The sequence below is a fragment of the Crassostrea angulata genome, chromosome 7 (assembly GCF_025612915.1).
Source record: "Crassostrea angulata isolate pt1a10 chromosome 7, ASM2561291v2, whole genome shotgun sequence".
In the NCBI taxonomy this organism is placed as follows: domain Eukaryota; kingdom Metazoa; phylum Mollusca; class Bivalvia; order Ostreida; family Ostreidae; genus Magallana; species Magallana angulata.
In genome coordinates, this window is record NC_069117.1 from 42108122 (window position 1) to 42134561 (window position 26440).

The 26440-nt window shown below is 33.2% G+C and overlaps 3 protein-coding genes across 3 annotated transcripts; 1 reads left to right on the forward strand and 2 right to left on the reverse strand.

Annotated features, from left to right (window-relative positions):
* Positions 1-558: 558 nt before the first annotated feature.
* Positions 559-7022, reverse strand: LOC128191586 (kelch-like protein 3). The gene is made up of 9 exons (XM_052863720.1): positions 6554-7022; positions 6345-6456; positions 4925-5891; positions 4566-4671; positions 3644-3803; positions 2442-2747; positions 1687-1864; positions 1356-1565; positions 559-1074 (listed from the first exon to the last, which is right to left on the reverse strand). Exons 1-9 carry the CDS (start codon positions 6701-6703, stop codon positions 1056-1058), a joined length of 2208 nt encoding a protein of 735 aa, XP_052719680.1. The 5' UTR covers positions 6704-7022; the 3' UTR covers positions 559-1055.
* Positions 7023-8854: 1832 nt separating this feature from the next.
* LOC128156669 (coiled-coil domain-containing protein 22 homolog) lies at positions 8855-17065 on the reverse strand. The gene is made up of 16 exons (XM_052818896.1): positions 16978-17065; positions 16132-16306; positions 15699-15831; positions 14913-15043; positions 14625-14709; positions 14209-14378; positions 13754-13957; positions 13573-13626; positions 13224-13463; positions 12723-12839; positions 12509-12610; positions 12148-12255; positions 11529-11624; positions 11094-11153; positions 10684-10758; positions 8855-10223 (listed from the first exon to the last, which is right to left on the reverse strand). Exons 1-16 carry the CDS (start codon positions 17025-17027, stop codon positions 10107-10109), a joined length of 1917 nt encoding a protein of 638 aa, XP_052674856.1. The 5' UTR covers positions 17028-17065; the 3' UTR covers positions 8855-10106.
* Positions 17066-17219: 154 nt separating this feature from the next.
* Positions 17220-26367, forward strand: LOC128192818 (sodium channel and clathrin linker 1-like). The gene is made up of 22 exons (XM_052865803.1): positions 17220-17374; positions 18194-18255; positions 18653-18702; positions 18922-18994; positions 19238-19423; positions 19786-19857; positions 20076-20126; positions 20305-20375; positions 20484-20574; positions 21184-21275; positions 21481-21567; positions 21724-21814; positions 22726-22824; positions 22924-22995; positions 23264-23338; positions 23787-23935; positions 24049-24241; positions 24487-24623; positions 24919-25057; positions 25143-25238; positions 25586-25680; positions 25999-26367. Exons 1-22 carry the CDS (start codon positions 17338-17340, stop codon positions 26072-26074), a joined length of 2094 nt encoding a protein of 697 aa, XP_052721763.1. The 5' UTR covers positions 17220-17337; the 3' UTR covers positions 26075-26367.
* Positions 26368-26440: the final 73 nt, after the last annotated feature.

A 26440-nucleotide genomic window follows, 5' to 3' on the forward strand; every position in this document is an offset into this window, starting at 1 on the left:
ACTCGACAAAAGTATAGCCAGTTATACAAATAGGTTTCTTCTGATATCGCTCACAGCAGGGTCTATCTGCGCGCGCGTGTAATTGTATGTTAAATATGTTCATGGTAATGTTGAATACGTACACGTTTTGAATAAAAAGTTAATTCAAAATGAAATTCAATCATCATATTACAAATTAATCAATTGCTATGACTAGCTTGATAATAATATTGGCCTTCATTTATTCACTAAAAATCAATTACTTAAAATCACTTAGACCCTTTTCCATAGTTCCAAATATATCATTTTATATTTAGTTACATGTACATTTTTCACATTCAAATTCCAGAATCTCATTCTAAAATAAACTTGAACTGAAACATATGCATGTAGCTTCTTTCCCAGCAGGAGATCAATTTTTGCAATGTTTTTGAAAGACACAGAATTAATTATTGAAGTATCTTGAAGAGTATTCATGTACATTTAATTGAAAGATATACCGAGATATTGTTGAACATCTGGTTCGTGATTGAGATCAATGTTCCTGTGTTTGGAAGCCTGATTCAGATTCAGAGGAACTTGGACCCTAAAGCAAGGTTTAATAAAAAAGGCTTTGAAATCACTGCATGTTGTTTATAATTTCATTCCATTAAAATTATTTGAGATTGATTTAAATAGTAATTAAAAAATGTTATTCAATTTTCTTGAAAAACAGAAACAAAACAATCACAATCGAATATTTTTTAAAAGTAAGGTATATTGACTTATAAGAGTACAAGTATTGGCCATCTTGCCATAGCACTTAAGCCCACACAATGCGGGCTCTATTTCAAGACCAGGTATTTTTATAATCATTACATGCAAACATCAAATAAATTCAAAGTAAAATAAAAAAAAAAAAAAACCCTGAATACCAACAGTTGCATACAATTTAATTACTCTTGCCCCATTATACATAAAATATCCACTTCTAAAAAAGTACAGACAATGAAGATTTAAATTTGACCAAGTTTTGATTTTAAAATTGTCCTTAAAAAAAACAACTCCAGAATAGATTTCTGTTTGATGGTTGGGCCTCAGTATTTTCTTAACCACCTGAAAACAAAACGATATGAAAAGATTACTTTAAATCATAATTTACATTTATAAATTACAAATTAATACTGTTTAGTATAACTAATCCAGTGAATAAATGATAAATAGGATTTGATCACAATTAAACCTTAAAATAAATGCAAAAAGGAAGAAAAATATGAAAAAGTTCTCATGTTACTTACATAATTTACTAAAATTCATTGACAATTAAGGCTGACAAGTCTTATCAGGCAAGAAAAGCTATGATGACCTAGCTAAATTAATATGACTTCTTTACTTACTTATTGGTTTCCATGTTGTAAAACAATTCAACTTTGTTCTCATAGTAAAAACTGGAGGGCTGCCCATGATTCATTTGACTGTATCCCCCTTTCAGACAAACATTGCCCCCCTCAGCCGAGGTAGAGGCAGCAGCCCTGGGCTCCGGGAGTGCCTTCACATAGAACCAACAATTGGTTCTAGGATTATAACACTCCACCGATGAAAGCAAGCTAAGTTGATGAAAAATATTTGAAAATAATTCTAAAAGTTATCACCCAATTTTCTTTTGATTAATTTTAATCAATATTTCTCGTTTTGTCCCGATAATTGTGAAGACATACTGGTACATACCGATTGCCTTCACCTATTCCACCAATAGCAAATATATAGCCATCTACTTCACACAGGGAATGCTCCATCCTCGCAACATTCAATGGAGCCACTGGTCTCCACTCCTTGGTCTCGTATGAGTACACCAATACTTTATTGGTGGGGGAGGGACACTCCGAATCTTTGTACCTGGCTCCACCTACAAAAATTGCATTATCAGATCATCTTGCATTGATTTTAACATGATTTGATTTGACAAATATATATATTAAAATTTTCTTCAAAATAAAAATTAATTTGGTCAATTGCAGTTTTTGCTGATTTTGTGACATGCTTTCGCTCCAATCCCTTTAAAAGTCCCGTGGAAATTCGACCACCTTGATCTATCTATTACTTCAATCCTGATAGACCTCTAACACTGACTTTTTTCTTTAATTAAAAAGACATTTAGTTTCCATTTTAAAGTTTAAAAGATGTGGTCAAGATTAAAAAAAAGTAAGACACAGTAAAGAAAGAAAATATGTCTTTCAGTCTAGAATTTTGGTGACATGAAGAACTAAAAGCATTACATCAGCCTAAGTCAAGCTTCATTATCTAATATTTTGAACTGATAATCAAAGAAAAGGTCATATCCACAGTCAGTAGAGACACATGTACACAGAAGTTTAAAAAAGAAACACTAAAATCAGAAGAGAACTTCCAATTTACTTCCAGATGTCCGTGGTATTAAGAGTTACTGGCATTCTATATCATGAGGTAGAACTGTATCTCCTTACCAACCATGTACCACTGGTCTCCTCCCCACACCATCTCTTTTCTGGAATCCTCTCTGCCACCATCAGAGAGGGGCAGCTGGTCCTGCATTCGATCTCTTTTACTCCTTTTCTTTTTGGCATGTTTGTCATTGCTTTTTCCCTCCACTATGGAAACATGTTTTTGCTTTGGTTTCCTCCCCATCATACAATCCATGCTTTGTAGTCCAGTTGGGTTGGGATGATTGTTAAAGCCACTAGCTGGCTTTCCAGCCAGCCATGCAAGAACTTCAATGTCATTCTCTTTTTCTTTGTCATTCATCATAGACCCTAGGTAAAAATGTAATTTACGATAATATAATAAGCTGTTTTACTTTTAAGCAAGTTCAATTATTACAAAATAATAAACTCTGGTCGTCATATGTACATAATTAGGAAGCAAGTGACATCCCTAGCTCTGTTTCAATACCTATCTGAATACCTAACTGCATGCATGATTATATATATATATGTTTCAACATCAATTTCCAAATTGATAATGAAATAATTTGTAGAGAAGTTTTTTAATACTCTGTCCCTGGGACAGACCGTAATTATAACATCTTCTAAATGAATTTCAAATTTAAATATTTAAAGTGTCTAAAAATTAGAAGCATTCATGCACTTTGATAATTAGGTTTGTTAGTTTAAACCTTGATCAACTTAAATTTGAAAGTATCAAACTATCAATGCCTTTTTGCCAACTACATCAAGTGAATAAAGGTGACATAAAGATGAAATGATTAAAAAGTGGTTATGTACAAATAAGATGGTTATCTAAGCTATACCTAAATAGTACATTAATTGTTACCAAGGTAAAAACCTACAGTAAAACTCGCTTACAAGGAATTTTGATAATTACCGTAATAGAATAATAGGTTTAGATGGGATTTATGAATGAAATTGTAATATTTTACCCATCATTTGTTAAACTCTGTTCTACTAATATGTACTCATCAAGAAATAAAACTCCTTTATCCCAAGAGGTCTTTAAACATGTAAATGAGTTTTACTGAAAATGATAACTATACTGAAAGTCACACCATGCTACGTCTACTTGTACATTGTCAATTTTCTCATGATGAGCCTGGAATTATATACTTTTTACGGTTTTATCCTCCTTTTTATATCATTTTATCATCAATTTTTTTTAACTTTTTGATGGTATGTTGACAATAAAATATTACATTTTGATTCCTTGTATTGCTTGATACAAGGTGCAGAAATGGTGGACCAGCTTTGACTTCGGGAACAGGCATGACGATTAAAATCCTCGATAGCATCTTCCGTCATTAGAACAATGTCATAAGTGACATCGGGTTCCTTGAACTCAGAGCTACAGTGTGTCTATACGGGCAACAGAAAGAAGGAAGACAGAAAAGGAATAGGTCAGAAGAACAGAAATAAAGATTAGAATGGAATATAACATTAAAATGTTGAAATAGCTTATGTTTACAATGCACATTGAAATGTTGAATGAAAAATTGAAACATTAAAAAGGAAATGATATATATCAAATATATTTATGATTTTAAGCCATCTCACAGAGAAGTTTTTGTTCTCTCAATAAGTCAACTACCTTAATAAATAAGAATGTAATTCATGTAGGTATAATCTAATAAAATTCTTGGCATCATATTAATCATGTTAATTCTCATGCATGCATGCAACTTTGAAAATAAAACTGAATTTTCCTTCCTAAGTTCAAGAATATTGCAAGTCAAGAAAGGGTAAACAAATGAATTTCAAGGTGGTTTATAATCAATACAGTCATTCCATTAATTCATTCCAGTTTTGAGGCGAGTTTTTAACAATACTGCATGTACTTACCTTTGACAATACTTTATATACAGACCGATGATCAATCTATCTAAGCATGATTTGCTGCACATGGAGCAAACCTGATAATGCTGTCAATTCAGCCGGTTATTATTTATAGAAGCATCATCTTTTAGTGTGGAAGTAAAATTAACTATACAGGTAATTAACCTGCCTATAATAATACTGTATAAATTAATTTTAAAAAACACTGCATTAAAATTAATGTAAAAGGAAAAACAATTTGGTACACTGTACTCATGTTATAAAAAAACATAACTATTCATGCACCTTTAGATATTGCTCAACACTCCCTCCACTGTTGGCAAGGCTCCGAGGTTCTTGAATCTCCAGATTCAGAGGGTCTTGCTGGTTGAGTCTGATGGAGGTTTGAACCCTGCACCAAGGTATAAAAGATGCATTGAATTCACATATTCTTTATAACACTGTCATTTTTTTTATTTCACAATAAAATAGAGTAGATCCTTTAATATGCATGTTTTACATAACAGACTGGTAATATGTATGTATATGCCTTATTACTTATGTTTATTATTGTGTTTATTGTTTAATTTCAAGCTATGAACCTATATGATTTATCTTTTTCATATATAAAAAGTAAGGTAATATTGAAGAGTACATGTACTTACCAGTTAGCCATAGTGATCAAGCCAACACAATAGGGGCTCTGCTTAAGGGATGGACATTTTATGAAGCATTTCATCAATTGCTGGCTTGATAGGTGCGAGAACCTAACCGTATCCATTACTTTCTCCAGATTCTTCATTCGATCCCCAAGATGGTGAAGCCAACTTACGGCGCTCTCAAATATGTCCATCTCTGAACTCACATTGAGCCTATCATTGGACAAAATCATGCAGACTGTGTCCACATCCAAATCGTAAAAAGAGGAACTGTTCCTAATCTCCATAAAATTTTTAGCTATCACATCCATTAGAATGTCACAAAGTTGAACATCTTTACGACTCCTCATCTTTTGCAATAGTTTCAGCATGTCATGGTGACCAAGAGAGGAGATTTTCTGCAAACACATCTGTGTGATTTGCTGCACTTCAAACATCCGTGAGAGATCAAGTACCTCATGCAGACAATCAGGCTTCATGTGATTGATATTGCCAGAATAAATGCCATTTAGGAATGCCTTCAAAGAACTCTCTGAAACACCAGTAACCCTAATTTGCCTAGGTCTGATAGGTGGCTGAGTAAAGTCCTTGCTGTTAAACAACTTCTCAAACAAAGGACTCTGACTAGCAAGGACCACCTTATGCACCGGGTAAATGATGCTGCCCAGTTTGAATGAAATGTCACATATCTGTTCTCTGTTATAGATTTCATTCAAATATTGGCCGATATTGGCATAGTGTTTGGTTTTTGAAGCCTGTATATGGCCTGAGAGTGGTGCACCATTTGTTTCATTTTCAGCCATTGGAGATGATTTTCTAAGGTTTCTGGGGACTTCATCATCTGAGGCAGCTTTAAGGTTTCTGGGAACCTCATCATCTAATGCAGTTGATGAAACTGAACTTGGGGGAGAAACCAAACTTGGTGGAGAAACTGAACTTGGTGGAGAAGGAGTCTGGTTTTGGTTTCTGTCCACTATAATTGTATAAATACATTCTTCAAATAAATGATACCTTCATAACAAAGTTTCAAAATGTTTTAAAAATTGAGAATTATTAAAATAAATTTCTAAATATCTTAATATGATCTTAAAGTCATTCCTTTAATAGCATACCCCCACTAACTTTCAATTAATTTAATTAATCTCCTGAACTCAGTGTTGGAAGTTGTTTCTATTTAATCAATGCTGCATTAAACAGATTAATAGTTGACTATTTTAATCTTATAGAAAATAGATTTCCTTTAATAATTGTATTTTTAGTAACAAAAAGAAAAAAAAAAGGTTTGATAAAAAAATATTTTGGATTGAAGCTTACAAACCTTCTGTCATTTGTTCAGAGAAGGCAAGCAAACTTTTTTTATGGTGAGCCAAGTAAATGCTAACAGGATCCAATAAATATATACAAAGTAAAATACAAATACCCCTACCTTTCTGCTGAATATTTCTGAATTTCATGGAGTCCAAAACCACAGACCCAGAGGAGGAAGTTGTAGATGTAGAAACTCTAGATGTAGAAGCTCCCAAGGCAGCTTTTTCAGCCTTAAATACAATGAATATATTTCAAACAATAAAAAAATAGATTAATAACAAATGTAAACAAAATCATTACTTTTATATTTTAAAAGCAAAAACTTACTTTCATCCTCTCTTGCCGCTTCCTCTCCAGCCAGCAGGCCTGAGGGTCGGCATCCTCTTTGCTCATGAAGCTGTACCAAACGTCCCGATTTACTACAATCGGGTCACGCTTTGGCAGGACTTCACTTGTCACAATCATAGTGTCCTTCATCTTTGGACACGATGAATTTTAAGATTATCCAATACGGCCTTTCAAATTTCTGAGGTTAATTAAAGAATAAAAATAAATTTACAGTTGATAGACTGTTCCAATTGAACGATGTATATAACCACACACGAGTACCCGACACTTCCGACGAATCGATGGGCGATTGCGAAGATTGATAGTATTTACAAACTATCAATCTTTGGGAGTCACGAAAACGCAGCTTCTCTCTAGCAATACTATTACGTAACTAAGGAAGTCTAAACATGCCCGCGCATTTAACTTGAAATAGCAGGAAGTAGCATAATATCTAGTCCATTCGTTGAACAAGATATTTCCGGATTTTTGTATAACAGGCAAATCAAAAGTCGATCAATGCATGTAGCATGTAGATTTTAATTTAAGAGCTAATAAAGCAAAAAAAGTATTTCACTTAATCTTAAAAACGCAAATATCCTTAGTTACATATAAGATATATCTTTAAAGATACGATACACGGATATGTATGCACGATGAATATTTAACATGTTTTAAAAAGAATATTATATAAACTTTCTTGAAATTTGTGGATCGTAAATTTATGTCATCGTTGAGTATCCAATCTAATTAAAATTAGATGTGCTGAATCCACGCTACACGGCCCACAGGTTTTTGAGGACGAGACCCCCCCCCCCTTTCCATAAAGTATGAAACTAATTTATAATTAGGGCTTCCTGATTTATTTTTTCGTGATTTATTTCTCAAAACATACGTTGATGTATACTACACTCATAGGCGTCGGAACCGGGGGGGGGGGGGCTAGGGGGGGCTTAGCCCCCCCCCCCCCCCCCACTTTTTTTGCAAAGTTATACCTAACCATTAGAAACATAGCATGATAGAGGGTTCAGCCCCCAACTTTTTCTCGCAGGAAAGGTTATTGTCCCTTAATATACCTTGAAAGATTAAGAAGTTGTATTCAGAAGCAAACTAGCCCCCCCCCCCCCCCCCCCCCCCCCCCCCCCCCCCCCCCACGGATTAGGAATTTCATGATTTTGGAAAAAAAATATTTGGGTAAGTAAATTTGTTTGGTTTTTTTTGGAAGTATAGGTTAACCCCCCCCCCCCCCCCCCCCCCCCCACGGATTAGGATTTCCATGATTTTGGGAATTACTTTTTCTCAATATTTCTGAAGATTAGTCTAGCCCCCCCCCCCCCTTTCAATTTGCTTCCGACGCCAGTGACACTAGTATAATTCACAATATTAATGTGAAATAAGCCATGCAAAAAATATATATAAATACGCCACTATAGTAAAAAAAAAAAAATGCGTCTCTTTTTATATACCAGTAGTGTATATTTTTAATACATATTTTTATACATGTAGTATGCATTAGCAATTTTTAAATTCCAGTATGCTTTAAGAAATAAGTCATGAAAAATATCTCGGGAAGAGGGGTGAATATGGGGGGGGGGGGGGGGGGGGGAGAGGGTCCCTTGTGATACAGCCTACTGTGAGCTTCTCCAACGTTTGAGAAACGGCAGTGGATTCAGAACACCTACTTGCGTTTAACACCTATAGGCGTGTCCATGAATGAAATATAATAAAAATTGGTGACTATGCGTGGCCAGACCCTTAAACAAATCTTTGCTTCTTACATTAAATTGATATAAAATTAGATTGTTGAGTATCGTTAATATGATGTAAAAGATAAAAGGATTATCCCGACAATTCACCTGTAGCTGTCTGAGATTTATTATCAGCGAGTACATGTATGCTTCCACTGAAGTTCACTCCTGGGCACAGTGCACATTGGATTCAATTTTTTGGCATGCATCGAGTACTATTACAATGCATACCAAATGCAAAATTCGTTTTGCCGACGATGCTTGAATTATTTATGTTAAAATTACAAAAACTGCATTGCAAGGGGCATAACTCTATCAAAAATTCCTCGATCGTACCCAAAATCGAACTTGACCTAGATATTCGTATGATGTAAATATTCAATACAGTACAATTCAATACACCAAATTTCAATACAGAAGGTGCAACCTCTGCGAAGAAAATGAATGAAAACTGATGATGGACCGACCGTCAGACAGCAGCAAAGCAATATGCCATTTCCTCTTCGAAGGGGGGGGGGGGGGGGGGGGGTGTATAAAAATATAATAATGTATGTTCATATTTCAAGCAATTTATTGATAAAAGTTTTATCACGTATATATAACTAACGTAATGCTTTGGTTATATATATAATGGTACTATATAATTTTAAATATTGCACAAGTTGTATGTCAATCTTGAAATCCTTTAGCTTTTATTCCAAATACAAGCATAACTTATTTTAATGATATAACAAAAAAAACCAAACAGACCAAAACTATTACTATCATACTGAGGTTTGATGAGATAAGATGAAATTGTATCAAATGGGAAGAAAAATAAAACTGCTTTGCATTCTTAAACTTGGAAATCAGACACCAGAATTTGGTGGTCTGTTCTCAAGTTCAGCAAGTGTTACATGTGATAATATTTGAAGGAAAAAAAGCTTTGTTTCTAAGTTATAAGAAAAAACATTTTCATTCCCCCTCCCTGAATCAAAGGAAAAAAAACTACATGTACATGGCACCTGTATTTATGCATTCCATGTAAATCAATAATTCACGTGTCACTGTATGATGTATAAAATTAAGCATTAGTTGTGTATTGTGTGGAAATCAAGAAATTCTCCTTAATGGAAAAAAAAAGCAATCAGTTTGCATAACTTTGTAAATTATATTAAACAAAAAATTCATTTTACCAGAAGCGAAGCATGTACTTCACTCTTAATACATTGAATGAAAAATTACCTGGTATATACATGGTGAGAATGTTCTTGTGTGAAAAGGAATTTAACCATAATTTACAATTTGTAAAAAATTCTTCAGCAAGTTAATACTTTTTAAGCTTTATGCAAAAACAATTTAATAAGTAATTTACAATCATTTATAACCAGCTACCGGTAATAGCATATAAGAACATTTTATTCCTGAGTTAATCATCCAAAAATAAATTTGTTCTTGGTATAAAGAGGTATCTATGAAACCTTACAGTAATTGACCTCCTAGCCTCATTTAAAATAAGTACTGATACTTTCAATCAATGGAAAATGCCACCAATTATAACATACTTGCATCATACCGCTGTTCAATTACAACTTACTTAATGTGAAAAATCGTGTAAAAAAGCAATCTTCACATGTGAATCAAACATACTGAAAACAAGCCAGACACATTTGGTTATGCTGGAATGTAAACTTTCATATCCAATCATTTTGACATCAGTTCTATCACAGAAATATAGTTAATGGTGTATGCAGGCAGCATGCATAAAATGGTAAAGTGTCAACATGAAGGATTTTTTTTTTCAGTTAACATCAAAGTGTTCAACATCAGGATTTGTGCTTTATTTTCTCTACCATGGACTGGTTTTCTTTCTTCATTTGCTGGTAGTCTGATGTTATCTTTTCCAGGTTGGATAATACTTTGTTCTTGCTTTCATTTTCAATCTGAAAAACGTAAATCATATTGGCATAACACTTAGATAAGATGTTCAAGAAAAGAATACTAGAATTTGCTCTTACACCAAGGGAGATAATTCTCAGAGTGGCAGGGTGATAGATTCCTGTTATGGGATACTGGTATGTTGGGAGAGAGAGAGAGAGAGAGAGAGAGAGAGAACAAGCATTTGCACATTGTAGTTTTTTTTCTCATATAAATAGTTCTGCAATATTTCATTGAGCTTATTGATGGTGATTTAATTTCATTGTTTCAAAAGTCACAATACATAAAAATACATAAAGAAAAATATTTTGTGATTTAATAATTTCATTGATAAACGTTAGAAAAAAAAGTAAATTTTATTCCCTGCCAAAATTTCTGCCTTCTCAGTATATACTGCATGTCATACGTTATTCAATTGCATGTATTTGTATATAAATTTCCATTCAAATCAACAAAATAAATTACCTGATCTTCTAGTTCTCTGATTTCTCTCATGATCACCCCTGTGTCTGCTACAGTCTGAACAAGCTGTTCACAGCTCTACAACATGAATAAACCAAATCTGGTGTTTCATAATCATGAACCATGAGTAAAAATAAGGAGTACATTTGCTCATGAATTGATGTTTAAACATCTATTTATTTATCAATAAATACAAGTAAATGTATATACAACTGAATTTAAAAATGTGTAATTTATTTAGTTTCTCAAGGATTAAAAACATTTCAAATCAAATAACATTCTATCTTTCATTAGTAAGTTATCTACATTACAAATGATATGTTAAAATGTTGTTATATGTTTGTTGTCAGCAAAATTTTATTCTGAAAAAAAATTCTGCATGTACGGTAACTAAATACCACTCTGACACAAACCTCATGCAATGCTGCCAAGTATCTATAAGCTTTCTTCACCGATTCATCTCTCTTTGCATCCTATAAGAAATAATGATGTAATAATATAATAAGGCACCTACAGAACAAGTTGGACAATAAGAAATTCAATGTAGACCACAATGAAATAAAAAGACATAGGTCAACATACATGTAGTACAGGCATAATTGCCATAGCCATGTATAACATAGTTACTGTAATGAAACCTCAAAAATTATTAATATGAACATAAGAATGATACCAGTAACTGAAATTGCAACCTTTTACAATCTTTGTGACAGATTTCCCTTTTAATATGAAGATTTTGACAATGTTTCTCTACATTTATATTTGAAGATTATTATATTCCTCGAACATGTCTCGTTCATTACCATTCATACATAGTATCTGAGGTACATAGTGTAAAGACTACTTACTCTGAAGATAAGTTCATCTGTGACTGTGAATGTCCTGTCTAATTTCCCAGACAGGCTGTTAATTTCTTTCTGTATTGATTTGGTATCTGTAAGAACCTACAGAGCAGATTAAAGTTCATACTGAGCTTCAATTTATTTATAGTTATACAGTAGTACCTAACACAGCATACCAACAAGTATGTTCACAATGTGCTTGCCAGAATAAAGTTCTGTTTGATTGTATAGTTCCTTAAGGTTGTATGGGACACCTGTCAAAATTAATGTGTATTAAAGAACATTATAGTTAAAATGCTTTCACCGGTTTAGAATTTTTAAATTTCACATTATCTAACCAATTAAAAAAATATGTTTTAAAAATTTTTTGGAAAGGTGAAAATTCAAAAAAACCCAGCGAGATTCAAACTCATTACTTACAGGTCCGTCGTAATCTCAGACTCTGTAACCCACTGGCTACACTGTTAGATAACAATTTTTGGAAAGAAACTATTTTAATAAAATTATACTTTATTTTATTGTTTATTTTGATAAATACATGTATGTCACAACATGGAGGTGTCCCATATCACCTTAAGTTTTCAGATACAGAGCTGTCTGCCCTATACACAGACCTGCCCCCTACCTTGTCTATTCCAGCCCTCTGCTTCTTGATGCTGGACATGATCTCCATCATCCTCTTGGTATACCCAGATCTTTTCTCATCCTTATTCATGCTGTTATACTCAGCATTCTATACAAAGAAAAGCTCTCATTTACAACTGTATAAAATTGATTCATCCAGTATTGGTACTTGAATTGAAAAATGACAAGGCCCAGTTTTTCGTTTACACCATTGAGTCATTTTTAAAATACAACCTGCTGTGGTTTTCAGTTTTGAAATGATAAGTTCTTGATTAATACCAGGTGTTTCTAAAACTGGAAAAAAATAAAGCATGATAAAAATAGCCCTGTATAAACATGTACGTGTATAATAAAGCACTTACTAAGTGTTTGAGCATTTCCTCCTTACTTCTTGCATCATCAGCTACTTCCTTCATTTTCTGTCGGAATACCTTTATTTCTTCCAATTTCTTTTCTGCCTCTGACTACAAATATTAAAGACACTGCGTTACAGTTAACATCTTCCAAAATTCAAGTACTGGATCCCAGCTCTACAAGTATCATCCCTTTGATCATTAAGGTTTTCAAAACACTGACCTCCTTCTTAGAGTTGAGCTCTTTCAGTTCCCTGTATTGCTCTATGAGAGGCACTCTGTGTTTCTCCCATTGGTTGGCCAGGGTCACTAACTTCTGGGCACTAGAATCTACTATTCCCTAAAGAAGAAAAGAAATACCGGTATACAGATAATAAACACTGGTCAATTTCAAGTGTAACCTTGGTATAATTTTACACATGTATGAGTTTTTAAGTGCTATGTTTCAATCAACCAAGATACCTGTAACACATAAATGTACATGTACAAAGTATGTACACATACTTATAATATCAAACATGACTACATGTACATATAGATCATTTAATTAAGGAGTTAAAATGAATTGTTACATTCATATTTGGGTGCATGTTAACATGTAATTGTATATGATTACAGTATAAACTGCAATTATCAATAGCAGTCTATTCTTTAACAAAAAGGAAGTATACTCCACTGTAGCCATCATGCATTATAAAGCGCTAACTTCTTATTAATAATCTACCTGTAGTTTTGCGATATTATTCTCAGCATCGGGTAGGAGATCCAGCGTCCTCTTTTTGACTTTATAGTTCTCCTCCTTCTCTATGTTCTGTCTGGTCTGTGTGGTTATCTCCTCCTCCATCTGTTTCACACCAGCACTGTATTTCTTTACTTCTAAATCTAGTTGATCGAGTTTTGAGCTTAAGCTCTCTAGTTCTTCCTTTAAACCTAGCACCTCTTCTTCTCTCTTTTTCTGAAGCTCCTGTTCAAAAGAAATTGAATAACATGCTTATATGTCTAAGGCATATGGTAAAAATTATGTTTACCAAAAACTTAATGACTTTTTTATCAGTCACATGATTCTTGCTTACCTCTTCTGTGTGAGGTTTTTCTGCCTCAGTTCCAGTCTGTGATACCACCTCATCCTACATCACAAAAAGTTCAGAACAAGTTAATGTAAATAAGAAAAAGCTGTCTTTACATTGCTGTCAAAATGAAGTTCATTTGTATCCCCATTAAAGTCTTATCAAAAGACAAAATCACTCAACCAACCTTGGCAAACACAAGCTGCTCGGTGTGAGTGAACCTTGACCCCTTGGTTTTGCCGGCAGATGTTCGACTCCCCATCTTGTCCAACACTTGCTGTAGATCTTGAGCAGACCGAGAGGAAGAAGCTTCTTGGCTCCTCTTGAAATCCTGGCGAAGAGTTTCAGCTAGTCGTTTTTGTATTCTCTGTCTCTTTTTGGCTTTGTATTCCTGTGATAAACATTATAAAAATATAAGCCAACTGAGAGCATTTTTACTAGTGATTGAATTCTCAGGACATCTCAGTTCTACATTTTAACAGTAAAATTTAAGAATTCAGCATAAAACATACAAATAATTTTGCACAGTTTAATTACTGGGTTGCAAGATAAGATTGAGAAACACTATGCACTTGCAAGGGATACAAGACAATTACAGCTTTTAATCATGACTAAAATTCTATACAGTTTATATGGATATACCTGTTCAGATAGTCTAGATGCTAGTCCCTGGCTATTCCATTCATTTTCCCACTCAAGTTGGGCAGATATTTCACTTGCTATTTCTTCTAGTATTGAAGGCGCTGTATCTTTGTGATTTCTTGTTTGATTTGTTATATATGGAAGACATTCACAGTAGTAAGATTTAAGCTCTGTAATTAAAATAATCATGAAATATAACACAACTATTTTTTTTTAATATAAATTCAGCATGAAATATGTAAGAGTGCTAGACAATATTTTGAGCATAGAGACAGCCTCAATAGAATTTCAAAAGTAAAACGTATAAGAATTCATCGCATTTCATACCAGTACATGTACAGCTGATGACATATACAGTTAATAAGGATAGTTAGCATTTTTTTAATATAGGGACAGTCTGAGTATCATTTCAGTACCTTTTGGCACTTTTTTTGTAAGATCTCCTGTCCCACTTGGGAACTTCATCTTGGAGGCATGGTAGTTACACATAGCACAGGAACCCTGAAATATTTAATATTTCATCAGATATCAATTGATGCTTCCTCATAAACACAAAATAATATCATTAATATTATTAACTTACCGATACTTTTAAAATTTATATTATAGACATGGCAGTTATATTAGATACATAAACCCTAGTACATGTATATGTATATTTCATACTCTATATAATTCATTTAATATGTTCTAGTTTCTCTTACCTCTCTCTGCCACATTGGAGGTTTGCCCCTCCATGTGATAGAATCTTTTTTGAGATTGGGAGAAATCCACGGCGAGTTCATCTGCCGTAATACTGTGGATGCTATGGCTCTCTGTAGCAAAGCGGAAGAACCTATTTAACAGAACACAAAATTTTACATGTGTGTAGAAAAGGCAGAAAATTAAATGGATAAAACAGGTACAGTAGCTTACACTTTTAAAAAAAAAAATCAAATAATCAATTTATTTCTTTACGTTTTTAATTTTGTTAATTTCTGATAGTTTTCGTATTACCTGGTTTACTTCAAGACTGGTTATTTCATGCATGAGCGCTTCCGCGCTCAGTATAAATAGATTTACCAGGGAATATTTGATTAATGCGATGTTTGTTACAAAGCAGTACAGGTCGTGTCTTTGGTTTTCCCTACTCACACTGACCCAAATATGTTTTTTAAGATTAACTAATATTTATGTGTTGTCTTTTATTTGTATGCTGAATGGATATTAAATGCGATTTGTAATAAACGCACCAATCCTCAAAAAAATCTGTTTTGTTTTTCAATAAATTACCGTAGTCAAGAAAATATTTATATTTTCGGAGGAATGAAACGAGGGAGAAAATAAATGTGTATTTATGTTTATACATGAATATTCTGATAACTTTTATACTTTACTGATATAGATATATCAAATGTTTAATAATTAAAAAGATTAAATTCATGAACAAAAAAATAAGAGATAATGTATAGATCTATATGCCAAATATTTTATGAACTGCAATGACCCACCCATGGGTTCCTCTGTTGTCTCTACTGTATCCTTGGGCAGTCTGTCCACCAAAAACATAAACACTTTCCTAATCTCAGACTCACTGGAGTACAAAAATGTCTGGTAGCCAATTTCTCCCTTGTATCCCAGTTCCTGTAAATTCAAACAACTTTCAATGTAAATCAGAGAAAATTGAACTTTTTATTTTGGCTCATTACTTGTCCTTCGCATATAGTTTGTATTGCCAAGTTTTCATTTTAATTTTATTCATTAAATAAAACAATTTTAATGATTACACTACAGTTTTTGTGAAGTATATACAATACATATATATTTGTAGATATACAAATATAAACTAAAAGCTTGAAGTGTGCAAGTCTAAATGCCTAGCTGTAACAGTATCCTGATCATACTCTGTAATATCAATTAAAGTTCTAGACAGAACCTGATTACCTGTATGTAGTTTGCAAGCCCTGTTCCCATGCGGAATCTGGCAGACATGCCACCAGGTAGGGTGTTTGGCAAGTCCACATCTTGCTTTAGGATTGTTTTAATACATTGTACAGCAGAGGACACAATTAATTCAGTGGAGAACTCCTTCAGGCTGGCTATTTCATCTTCAATATCACTAAAATAGATGTAAAAAATTACAGATATTTCAATTATGAATAGAGAGAGTAAATGGTAATAAAAGGGATACTGAAATGCACTGGTAACAAAACAAACACAACATTAAATCTTAACTGGAGATTTATTTCATCTAGAAAAAAAAATTTAATGAAGAAAATATAAATATATTGTACATTTCTTGTGACAGCTAGCTAGCTGGAGGAAAATTATGATGAAACCCTTTGTAATATTCTTAAAAGAATTAATGCAATTCGCTCACACAGTCTACGTTGGTTGAAATATATCATAGACAACAGTAATTTGCATTATGACAGTAAGATGTGCACAATACATTTATTTACATCAGAATTCTTTTATTTTTTACAGGTTTTAGATAGACATAATACATGTTATTAATGTAACATAAAAATACATCATTTGGATTAAAACTTTATCATTTTCATTTTTTAAATTTCTCACTCTGTTGTGAAAGACTTATTATACAGTGAAAAACTTCAAGAGCTGTAGAGTAAGCAGTTTGCAGTAATTTTAACACCCCCAAAATCTCAAGGCCACTGAACCGGTCCTTTGCTTTTCAAGTGGCGAAATTTTCAAATCTTAAAAACATAAACATTAAAGAATATTGAATATCGCGACATATTTTTCAAATTAATTGAATATATCAGTTACCAGCCGATTGTTCGAAGGGAAACAATAATAATTTTATCCACCTCCTCCATCTTGTCAAATCATGTGACTTCCATGTGTCGGAGAAAATTCGCCTGCATCCTTTTGTAAACACAATTTTGAAATCTTCTTTCATTAATTCAGAATAATAAATTTATTTTTAGCAAATATATTTTGTAATGAATTATTTATTCATATTCATAAAAAGGATTTTTTTCTATTTATATATTCACTGCTGTACTGTTTGTTTACAAATATGGCGACTTGGACGGAATTTTCGAAACACGAAAATAAGAAAATATTTTATTGACATTTAATTTTGGGGTTAGATAGTTCGTTTTGCACTCTAGGAGAATAACTGCAATGGATGACCAACAGATCGAATTTTTGAATGACCAGGGTAAGGAGTTAAACGATGAACGCGGGTTACATTTGAGCGTGTCTGAACAAATAATTTTGTGTGAATCTGTGGTATCTTTTCATTCATTTTTTTTAAATATCCAAATGAAACATAATAAAGCGCACTGATTTTAGAGTTGTATTTTGTATACTTTTCATGCATTTTATTGAATTACATATGCGCGTTACTATATCTTTGTTTTAAGTTGTATACATTAATTCACATAGAGGTAGTTCACTGGTTCAGTGTACCAATGATAATAGTAAGCCTAAACTCTGTCCAAATGTATTTATACAACATATTTTCTGAAATTTATTTAATAAAATCAGGCTGCAATTGTTTTACACTTACCCACTTGATATGAATAGAAAATGAACAGTTCGGGGAATAAGGCCATGTCAAATTATCATACATTGAATAAAACCTTATCTTTTTTAAGACAGAAACACTTTTTTATAGTATGTGACTTTGTGGATGCATGTTATTTTGATCTTTTTCATAGATTCAAGCATAAAAATCAACACACATTATAACTTTTTAAACGATCGATTGTTTTATTATAAAGAAAACATGTCAGAGTACTTGCCCAGGTGATATTAAATATAATGAGCTTTTTCATCAGAAAAATGTGATCCAAGATGAACAAAAAAAGAGTCCCATTTAGTATGTAAAATAGCTATACCATGCAGGCATTAATTTAACCACCAAAAGAAAAAAATGTCAACATGGTTTTCAGAAAAAACAATCACCTTATAAACGATTATTTAGTTTTTAAAGTTCATTATTCATTTTTGTTACCAATATCATATTGCTTTGTAGTAAAAAGACTCACTATACAGTTGGCCAAATACAGAAATCAAGAGCTCAAGGATGAAGAAGAGGTAACAAGCTGAAACATTATCCATATATATGTTGTTATACTTTTAAATTAATTAGATTGATACAGAACTTTGCAGGAACACTATATGTATGTGAACAATTTTGAACATTTTTCATAATAGACAATATATCAAACTATCAGTAGCTGTATATTACATGTATGTTTTGATTTCTTCAACACAATATCTCAGATATCATGGATATTGTTGAACTTATTTGGACATTCCAACTATTTAATCTTCAAGGCATTAGTATTCTTAGAAATCAATTTTTCCTTGGATACCCCACAGTTTTCACTCCTTTAGTTTGAGTTAATGAGTTTTGACTCAGTTTGCATATTGTATAAAATTTGATATATGAATTGAGTGCTGGTAATTAGAAAACGTTTTTCTACTTCAGACACCTCTTGATCAACCAGGTCCCCCTGCACCATGGTTAACAGACAAAAGGTACTACATTCATTGCATCTTACTTCAATGCATGCTTCTGAAATTGTAAAACATTGTAGTGTTTTATAGCATTTATTTCATCAACTTACTGGTAGACAAAAATTTGTTGCTTGTTCTTTTGTTCACGAGTGTCAGTAATTGCTCTGTCAATGGTAAAGAATGCCAATTTTCTTTCTGTTACTAAATAAGTGCTTGAAACTTGAATTTGTTTTATTACAGTGTCTTGTCTCCACTCATAGAAGAATATGATCAACAGATTCAACAACTGGAAGAAGAGAGAGATATTTTAAAGGTTTTGCCCTTGCAAAATATTTATGTTCAAGTTTTTTTAAAGTTGAATGAGTATTCATTTTATATCTTTTAGTTGTTGTTTTAGTGTGGAATATTGTTTTTTTGCAATTATCAGTAAACTTTGAGTTAAAACATATCCTTTACATGTAATATCATAAAGTTATACATAGATAAATATTTCTCTAATGTTGTTTTAATCCTTATGATTAGCTGTTTTACTTGAGCTAGCATTATTCTTTCTTAGGATGAACTGGCTCGCTTAAAACCAGAATTTGAAAGATTGATCTCAGAGAATAATAAGCTAGTCCAAGATTTAAGGAAAACTGTTGAGAACCAGTTAGGAGGAGCGAGCGATGGAGAGTTCTCTCCCTCTAACGACCAGGAGCAAATCCTCCAGAATCTGCAAATGCAGGCAGAGAGTGCGTTACAGGTATAAGAAGTGACTAAGTAAAACAAATAGAAATAGACCCAAACACTGTCTTGCAGCAACAATATGGACTGCCCAAGCAAATAACCTTATTGTAACATAAAATGTTTCGCAGAAACCATTTTTTTGCAACCGAGTGAATATGGATACATTGTAATTTTAAGCAAATGTTATAAACATTAGAAGAATGGTTCAGGATGAGAAATATTGGTGACAATGAGATGAATTAAATCTTGCCAAATGGTTCTTAGTAGTTACACATGTATTATGTTCTATCTGCTTTAGTGTAGATAATGTAGTATGTAAGCATGCAAATCAAAGAGCTACAAAACTTACACTTTCATTTACTTTTCTTTGTTTTTCAGGAGAAAGATGCTGCCTTGGATAGATGGCAGGAAGCAGACCAGGAAATTGATCGCCTTCAGAGAGAACTACAGGTACAGGCTAACACAAGTTTGATAATGTATAAAGAAATTTACCTAATCTGGAACTCAATTTAAAGAAAAAAGTGATTTTTATTGATATATGTTTGTCATTTGACTTTTCATTGATCTAGATATTGTATTTGTGATTATACTGTATGTGCATTTACTGATAAGCAGTGTATGATATTAAATATGACTGAAATTGATATTTAAAATTTTTTTAATAATAGAATGAAAAGGACAGTCACCAGTGGAGGGTTGTTGAACAACAGGCCCACCAGGTATATGCACATGTGTCTGTTATATGTGTCAGGAAAATAAAAGGATTTTTTTTAAATCAGCAATGTGTGCTTTTCTTGATTTTAAGCTGATTATAATTTTTTGCATTTAGTTTAGAATCCACAGTATTTTACATTATCCACGAATAATAGAATCTTCAAATGATATCTTCGTTTACAGATGCAGTCGGAATACTATGAGACAGTCACAGTGTTAAATAAAGAAATCGAAGCATTACAGAATGACTTGCGGTAAGTAATGGAACGTACTTTGCCATACATCATGTACATGAATATTTTATTATTTTGAACTGTGTGTATGAGATATCATGATTTTGAGATAATTAATTTTTTTGACAGGTCCACTCGAGACCAACTGGACATGGCTAACACAGAGGTCAGAGAGCTAAAGAGATCCAACAAAGATATTGAGCAGCAACTTATATGGAAGGTACTTATAGTTCCTTCTTAAAGAAATTCTAGCTGTTTGTATTTCTTGTAATGATTGCATACCAATTGCAACATTACTCTATCTTGTATTGTTTTCATGCCAATTGCTCTATCTTCCTTGCAACCACCAGACTGAGTTGTGTTCATAACTCTATAAATGCAGTTGCTCTTGTCAAAGGTTTTAAAAAAGTAAATCAAAACTAAAATACAAACAAATGTAGTGGACAATACTACAGTGATTACAGCATTGTGAATAGCAACTGCTCTGCGTATGGACCCTGATGCAGCAATATGTATCAGTGAATATGCCAGCCAAGCTATGGCAGTTTATATAGCAATGTTCGCTGAATGCTTAAATGTCTTTAAATGTGAGCATCCACTTTAAAAATTAGGTGCAAGCATATATAAATACTCCAAATATTTGCATAGGACACTGACTCTTAAACCTCTTGCATTAATCCAATAACAGATTACTGATCATAATCCCATTAATATTAACCTGTGATAAAGGAATCTCATATTTACCGGTACATGGATTTAATTGCATTTGATCTAGATGTATTAATTAAGTTTAGAGATAAATTTAAGGAATTTTTGACTCTCAATGCAGGACCAAGAAATAGCCGATGTCATCTTCAAGGAAGGAATGTCAGATTCCAGAGTAGGGGAACTGAAGAAAATAATGGATGACACCTCACAGAAGTAAGTAGCATAGAACAACATCTAGTTCATTTTGTTTAGCCACTGTTTGTTTTACTTAGATGAGACATTTGGGGGGGGGGTTACTTAATAAAAAGAATTTATGAATAGAATAATTAGGTTATAAGTTTTGACTGTTAAATGGTTGGGTTTCTGACTTTGGTTATAATCATGTTTTCACAAAATGCCTACTTCTGTTTGCTTGCAGGTTGTCATCCGCATTGAAAGAGTTGGACAATGTCAAGGCAGAGAAGATTGCATTGGAAGTCAGAGTTACAGAGCTGAAAAAACGGGGGTAAGTTGTAAAATACATGTACATGTACTACATGTTTTTTGGTTCATAAACCTTTTACAAATACGTGTTCTGTATTTGAATATGTGGAATGTAATCGTATGATCATGTTTAGGAGTGTCTTTTTTTCACCTTAAAAATTTGTCATTATCATTTAAGGGATGAGTTAGAGAAGAAAGAGTTTGATTATGTGGCTCAGGTCAGGGATGCTGTACAGATGGTGGAGAATTCAGTAATAGAGAAAGACCAGGTTAGAGCAGTCACCACTGTTGGAAACCCATGACCAGTCTTACATAAGCTTTTAAATTAATACTGGTTTCGACCAACTCGCTGAAATTTTTTATTCCCCATTAATAATTTTTATTTCAAACCACTTTTTCATACTCTCACAAACTATATTTTACCAATACCACTTCTGCCTGTGCATGCATCTGTAAACAACTGCATGTTTTCAAGCTGCAGGTCTGTAGCTCCCGGTTTGAAAAAATTCGCATGAATGACTTGGGAGCTACAGTGCCTCCCATAATCAAACCAAAACTAATGCAATTTTTTGTGCGCCATAGATGTTTTGCTATGGGAGGCACTGTATCTCCCAGGTCGATGATCTGAGTTTTTTCAGATCGGGAGCTACAGACCTGCAGCCACATGTTTTCATAACATGTCCTTTATTTTTATTACCCGAAAAAGCTGAAGAGTTTTGTTCTAATATTGATGCATTAATAATGGTATTTATGAAAACATGAAAAGTTCATTGAGTTGGTCCAAGGTCAGCAAGCAAGACTATATATATAAGTGATGGGTTTCCAAAGATGGAGCAACCACATTCATGTGTATGGTGATCATTTGACCACTGTCATTTGTCAATTTTACATATTTTTCATTTCTCATCATATAATAAGTTAATAACTGATGTAAAGCGAAATTGAATTACTGCTACATAATATGAATGAATTTCAGTCCCATATATTTCTCAACTTCTTTCCTGTTTTGAATTGCTTTTTGAGATCCTTGTTTCACATTTTGATAGAATTAAAATTCTAGGCTTGTATGTTGAAAAAAAAACAGTATGGCATTACAAGTACATTTATATAATCTTTTGTATATTCTGTCCATAAAAGACTTAGTGAAATAATTTTTTCCAAACTTGATTTAACTTAACAGGCTGAAATGGAGGTTAAACAAAAAGAAGAGGAGATAGAGAAACTACAAGAGGCTCTGAATAAACTGATCAATGATGCTGGGGTCAGAACAAGACAAGAGGTATGTATCATTTATTTCAGTGCTGTACTAATTAAACAAGTCCCTGGTAAATCTACCCGACAGTTGTTACAGAATAACCTATATATGTATCATTTGTAGGTGGACAGTGTCAGAAAACAGTGCAATGAGAGAATTTCAAAACTGACGGTGGAACTGCACACACTGGAAATGGTACGAGTCAATGATTATTTGATCATTGTGCAATGAATTAAGATAAACTGAACAGCATTTAGTTTGAAGATAGGCTATGTCACTCTTAGAATTTGAATTTTTTAAAATGTATATATAGATTTAAAAGATCAATTTATCATAAAGAGTTTATGCTGTATATATCAAGGGAAGTAACTCATCCCACTGAATTTAAAGTAGGTACATTAAGAATTTTAAAATAACATGCAATTTCACTTAATTTTCTCATGTGACTTGGGTTATGTTTTAGGACAATGCAGAGAAAGAAGAACAGATAAAGCGGGCTCTACGAGACAAGCGTAATGTTGAAGCTGAGTTAGAGAAGGTAGGATTTTTTGTTTATGATTAGTAATAAATTGATGAACATTGCAGGGAGAGGTATATATGCAGCCTACACCGTGAAATATTTTCTCAAATCAGCAGAAAATTACTTGATTGTGATAGATATCATAATGGATAAGAAGTATTTAAGTCTAATAGGCAAAAAAGTGTGCAATTTTGGACGAAAAAATACATTTTCGAAAATTTAATTCACTAAACATAAACAAAAGCTCCAGGCGGATTTGAACTCATGATCTGCCATTCAGAAGCCCAATACTTTAACCACTGAGCTACGACGATATACAAACGAATGGAACGATATAAACAGTTTAACAAAATATTTAAATCGCCATCTTGTGATGAAGTGTCTTAAAAAGTATAAGTCTGGGTGTAGTGAGGTACCTTAAGAGAGGATTTTGAAAATTGATATCGATACTCTTTGTGTTGTACAGGTTATAAAGGAAGGCTATGCTCAAGCAGTCAAAGACAAGGGGGCTTATGAGGACATCAACAGAAGAGCTATACAGGCTGAGAGAATGCGGGATGAACTCCTAGTCAAAGTCGATAACCTGACTAGTTCACTCAGAAGAGAGGAAATGAAGTAGGTCACTGACGTTTTGATTCCTGATTATATTGATTCAAAAACAGGTATATAAATTATTGAGAATGACAAGATGCTATAATCTAAATTTTATGTTTTATTTTATAATTTAGCCAAGAACAAGTAAAATCAAAGCTTGAAAAAGAATTGGCAGAACTCAAGCAAAGAAAAGCAGCAATGGACGTTGATTTTGAGCATTTGAATGAAGACAGGATAAAACTTCAAAATGATGTGGATGAGATGAAGAAGAGAGTGGGGTTAGCAGAGAAGGACAAAGAGACTGCACAGAGGAAATACCAGAAAGAGGTATTAATGGAATTTTGTTAATCAGTAATAGTTGGGTGACAAAAGGAAGGGAACTTCCTAGATTTTATTTTTCATTATACTGGTACATCGCAATGAAAACATTCAGTTGGGTTTACACACCCCCCCCCCCCCCCCAGCTGCTCAATCAAGTTGTGTTGGTGCAGTATTGGATGTACTTACCTCAATCATCACTACTATATGGATGCAGTATATGTATTGATCTCATCTGTCAAAATCCAATACAGATGGCCATCCTGGAGAATGACATGCAGCAGAAGATACAGGACTATGAGGTCAGGCTGCAGTGCTCTGATGAAGCCAGCAGGAAAACCATTGGAGAACTCAGGAACCTGCTGCAGGGCCAGCAGAGGATGAGTGCCAGGTTTGTAACAATAAAACAAACTGGACACAATATTTCTCTGTTGACTTTCATGCAATTTATGTTTTAAAATATTGTTTACCTGGTTGAAGAGTTAACATTTATGTCTAACCTAGCTGAGAGATCCTTTGTGTACATTTATGCAAGGATGAAAAACATGTACGATACATGTATGTGAGAAGCATTAATATACTTGCACACTGATGTACCGGTAGGTATTTTTATTTGAAGATATTAAAATACATCGATCAATCCATTTTGCATTTGGGATATTTTTTAATTTCTTTGTTTTTCTCAGATGGAAAGAAGAGTGTCAGTCCATTACAGAGAAGTTCGAGTGCAAAATAAACGATCTGAGATCCGAGGTCAGTCACCTGAAGAAGAGGAATGATGAACTAACGTCTCTCCTACGGGAAAGTCAAACCAAGACCCTGGAGGTAGGCACAACTTGATGCAGTTACACTGTTATCTCCCTTAAAGATAGTTTTCTCCTAACTTATGAATCTGTTTTAATCATTTCAGGCTGAGAGGATGATTACAGATTATGCTAAAAATATATACAGGATAGAGGAGCGTATGCGCGACTCTGAAGCCAGAGCAGCAGAAGCTTCAAAACAGGTTAGTTATGTATATATATGTCAGTCTGTAAAGTTATGGTAGAGAAGGCAAATAGAAATAATCATAAGTTTTTAAATTCAATAATTTTTAAATATAATATGACTGGTAGGTATTTAGAAGTAACTTTCAATTTTTGATGCAAGTTCTAAAATAGTGAATAACTCAATTGGATTTTTTTGAGAGTGGGGGGGGGGGGGTAAAAAGTTAAGTTTAACAATAGCTTTTTAAATTTTAATCAACCAGGCAGATTTTAAAACAATGTAGCAGTGCCTGAAACCAATCTCACATGTAAAACAAATAATTTTATATTCTATACATGTAAACAAAATGTTTTTATCTTTCAATAGTTAGCGCGACAGTCTGTCAGAGAGAGACAAATGGCAAATGAAAAGAGAAGCTTGATGCAAGAATTGCAGAGAAGCACAATGGAAAGCTCTATAAAGTAAGTCCTTATTTTGTCAGTAATACCGGTACTCTAATAAGGGATTATGAATTCTCTACTCTTCATAGCTTTCATATAAGTATGCATTTTATGTAAGAATGTCATCTTTAGACAAAGTATAAAAGATAAAATTCAATATAAATAAACCACCAATTACATATGAACTACCCGGTCAATGTTTTTACATGTACAGTTTTCTTTTTTTTTGGGGGGGGGGGGGGGGATGAGAACTACATTGTATCTGATAAATAGAGACATATTTTCAGTGCTGTATTGCCACAGTAATTTATATGTGGAATTTTCTTTCTTTTTATGTAGCAGGAATCCAGATGCTTTACTAGTGAGCGACCTTGCCTCCAGCCACCACTCTGTGAAGTCTGTCAACGCATCATGACAAGAAATAGATCCAGACATCCAGTTCAGAGATAGGCCCTTATCACATTCAGTGCCAATTACTGCCAATGCCAACCTGTGATATCACCACTGACATACAAGATATTTATTGTAATCTCTAAAAATAACCTCACAGAAAACTGTGTCCGTTTTAAATGGAGATTACCATGTACATGTATTGTGGAATATCTAGTGGACTATATACAACACTGATATAACTTATGAATGGGGTTCTCAGTGATTTTGATTCCATCCAGTGCTGCTTTGTTGTACTATTACACAGGAGTACCTGTTTATCTATTTTTGTTATTTTTGTATATTTATACCATTTAAATTAGCTAATAAATACATGTACCGTATATGATAT

Bases quoted from the DNA above. Each gene is read 5' to 3' on its own strand.
- LOC128192818 (XM_052865803.1), top strand. From the start codon at position 17,338: ATGGATGACCAACAGATCGAATTTTTGAATGACCAGG. The intron at 20,575-21,183 runs GTACTTATAGTT...CTCTCAATGCAG, and splicing joins AGCAGCAACTTATATGGAAG to GACCAAGAAATAGCCGATGT. The intron at 21,276-21,480 runs GTAAGTAGCATA...GTTTGCTTGCAG, and splicing joins ATGGATGACACCTCACAGAA to GTTGTCATCCGCATTGAAAG.
- LOC128191586 (XM_052863720.1), bottom strand. From the start codon at position 6,703: ATGAAGGACACTATGATTGTGACAAGTGAAGTCCTGCCAAAGCGTGAC. The intron at 4,672-4,924 runs GTAAGTACATGT...ACCTTGGTGCAG, and splicing joins TTGATCACTATGGCTAACTG to GGTTCAAACCTCCATCAGAC. The intron at 1,566-1,686 runs GTATGTACCAGT...TCATCAACTTAG, and splicing joins GGAATAGGTGAAGGCAATCG to CTTGCTTTCATCGGTGGAGT.
- LOC128156669 (XM_052818896.1), bottom strand. From the start codon at position 17,027: ATGGAGGAGGTGGATAAAATTATTATTGTTTCCCTTCGAACAATCGGC. The intron at 14,710-14,912 runs GTAAGAGAAACT...TAAATATTTCAG, and splicing joins CTCCAATGTGGCAGAGAGAG to GGTTCCTGTGCTATGTGTAA. The intron at 11,625-12,147 runs GTAGGGGGCAGG...TCTGCTCTGTAG, and splicing joins AGAGGGCTGGAATAGACAAG to GTTCTTACAGATACCAAATC.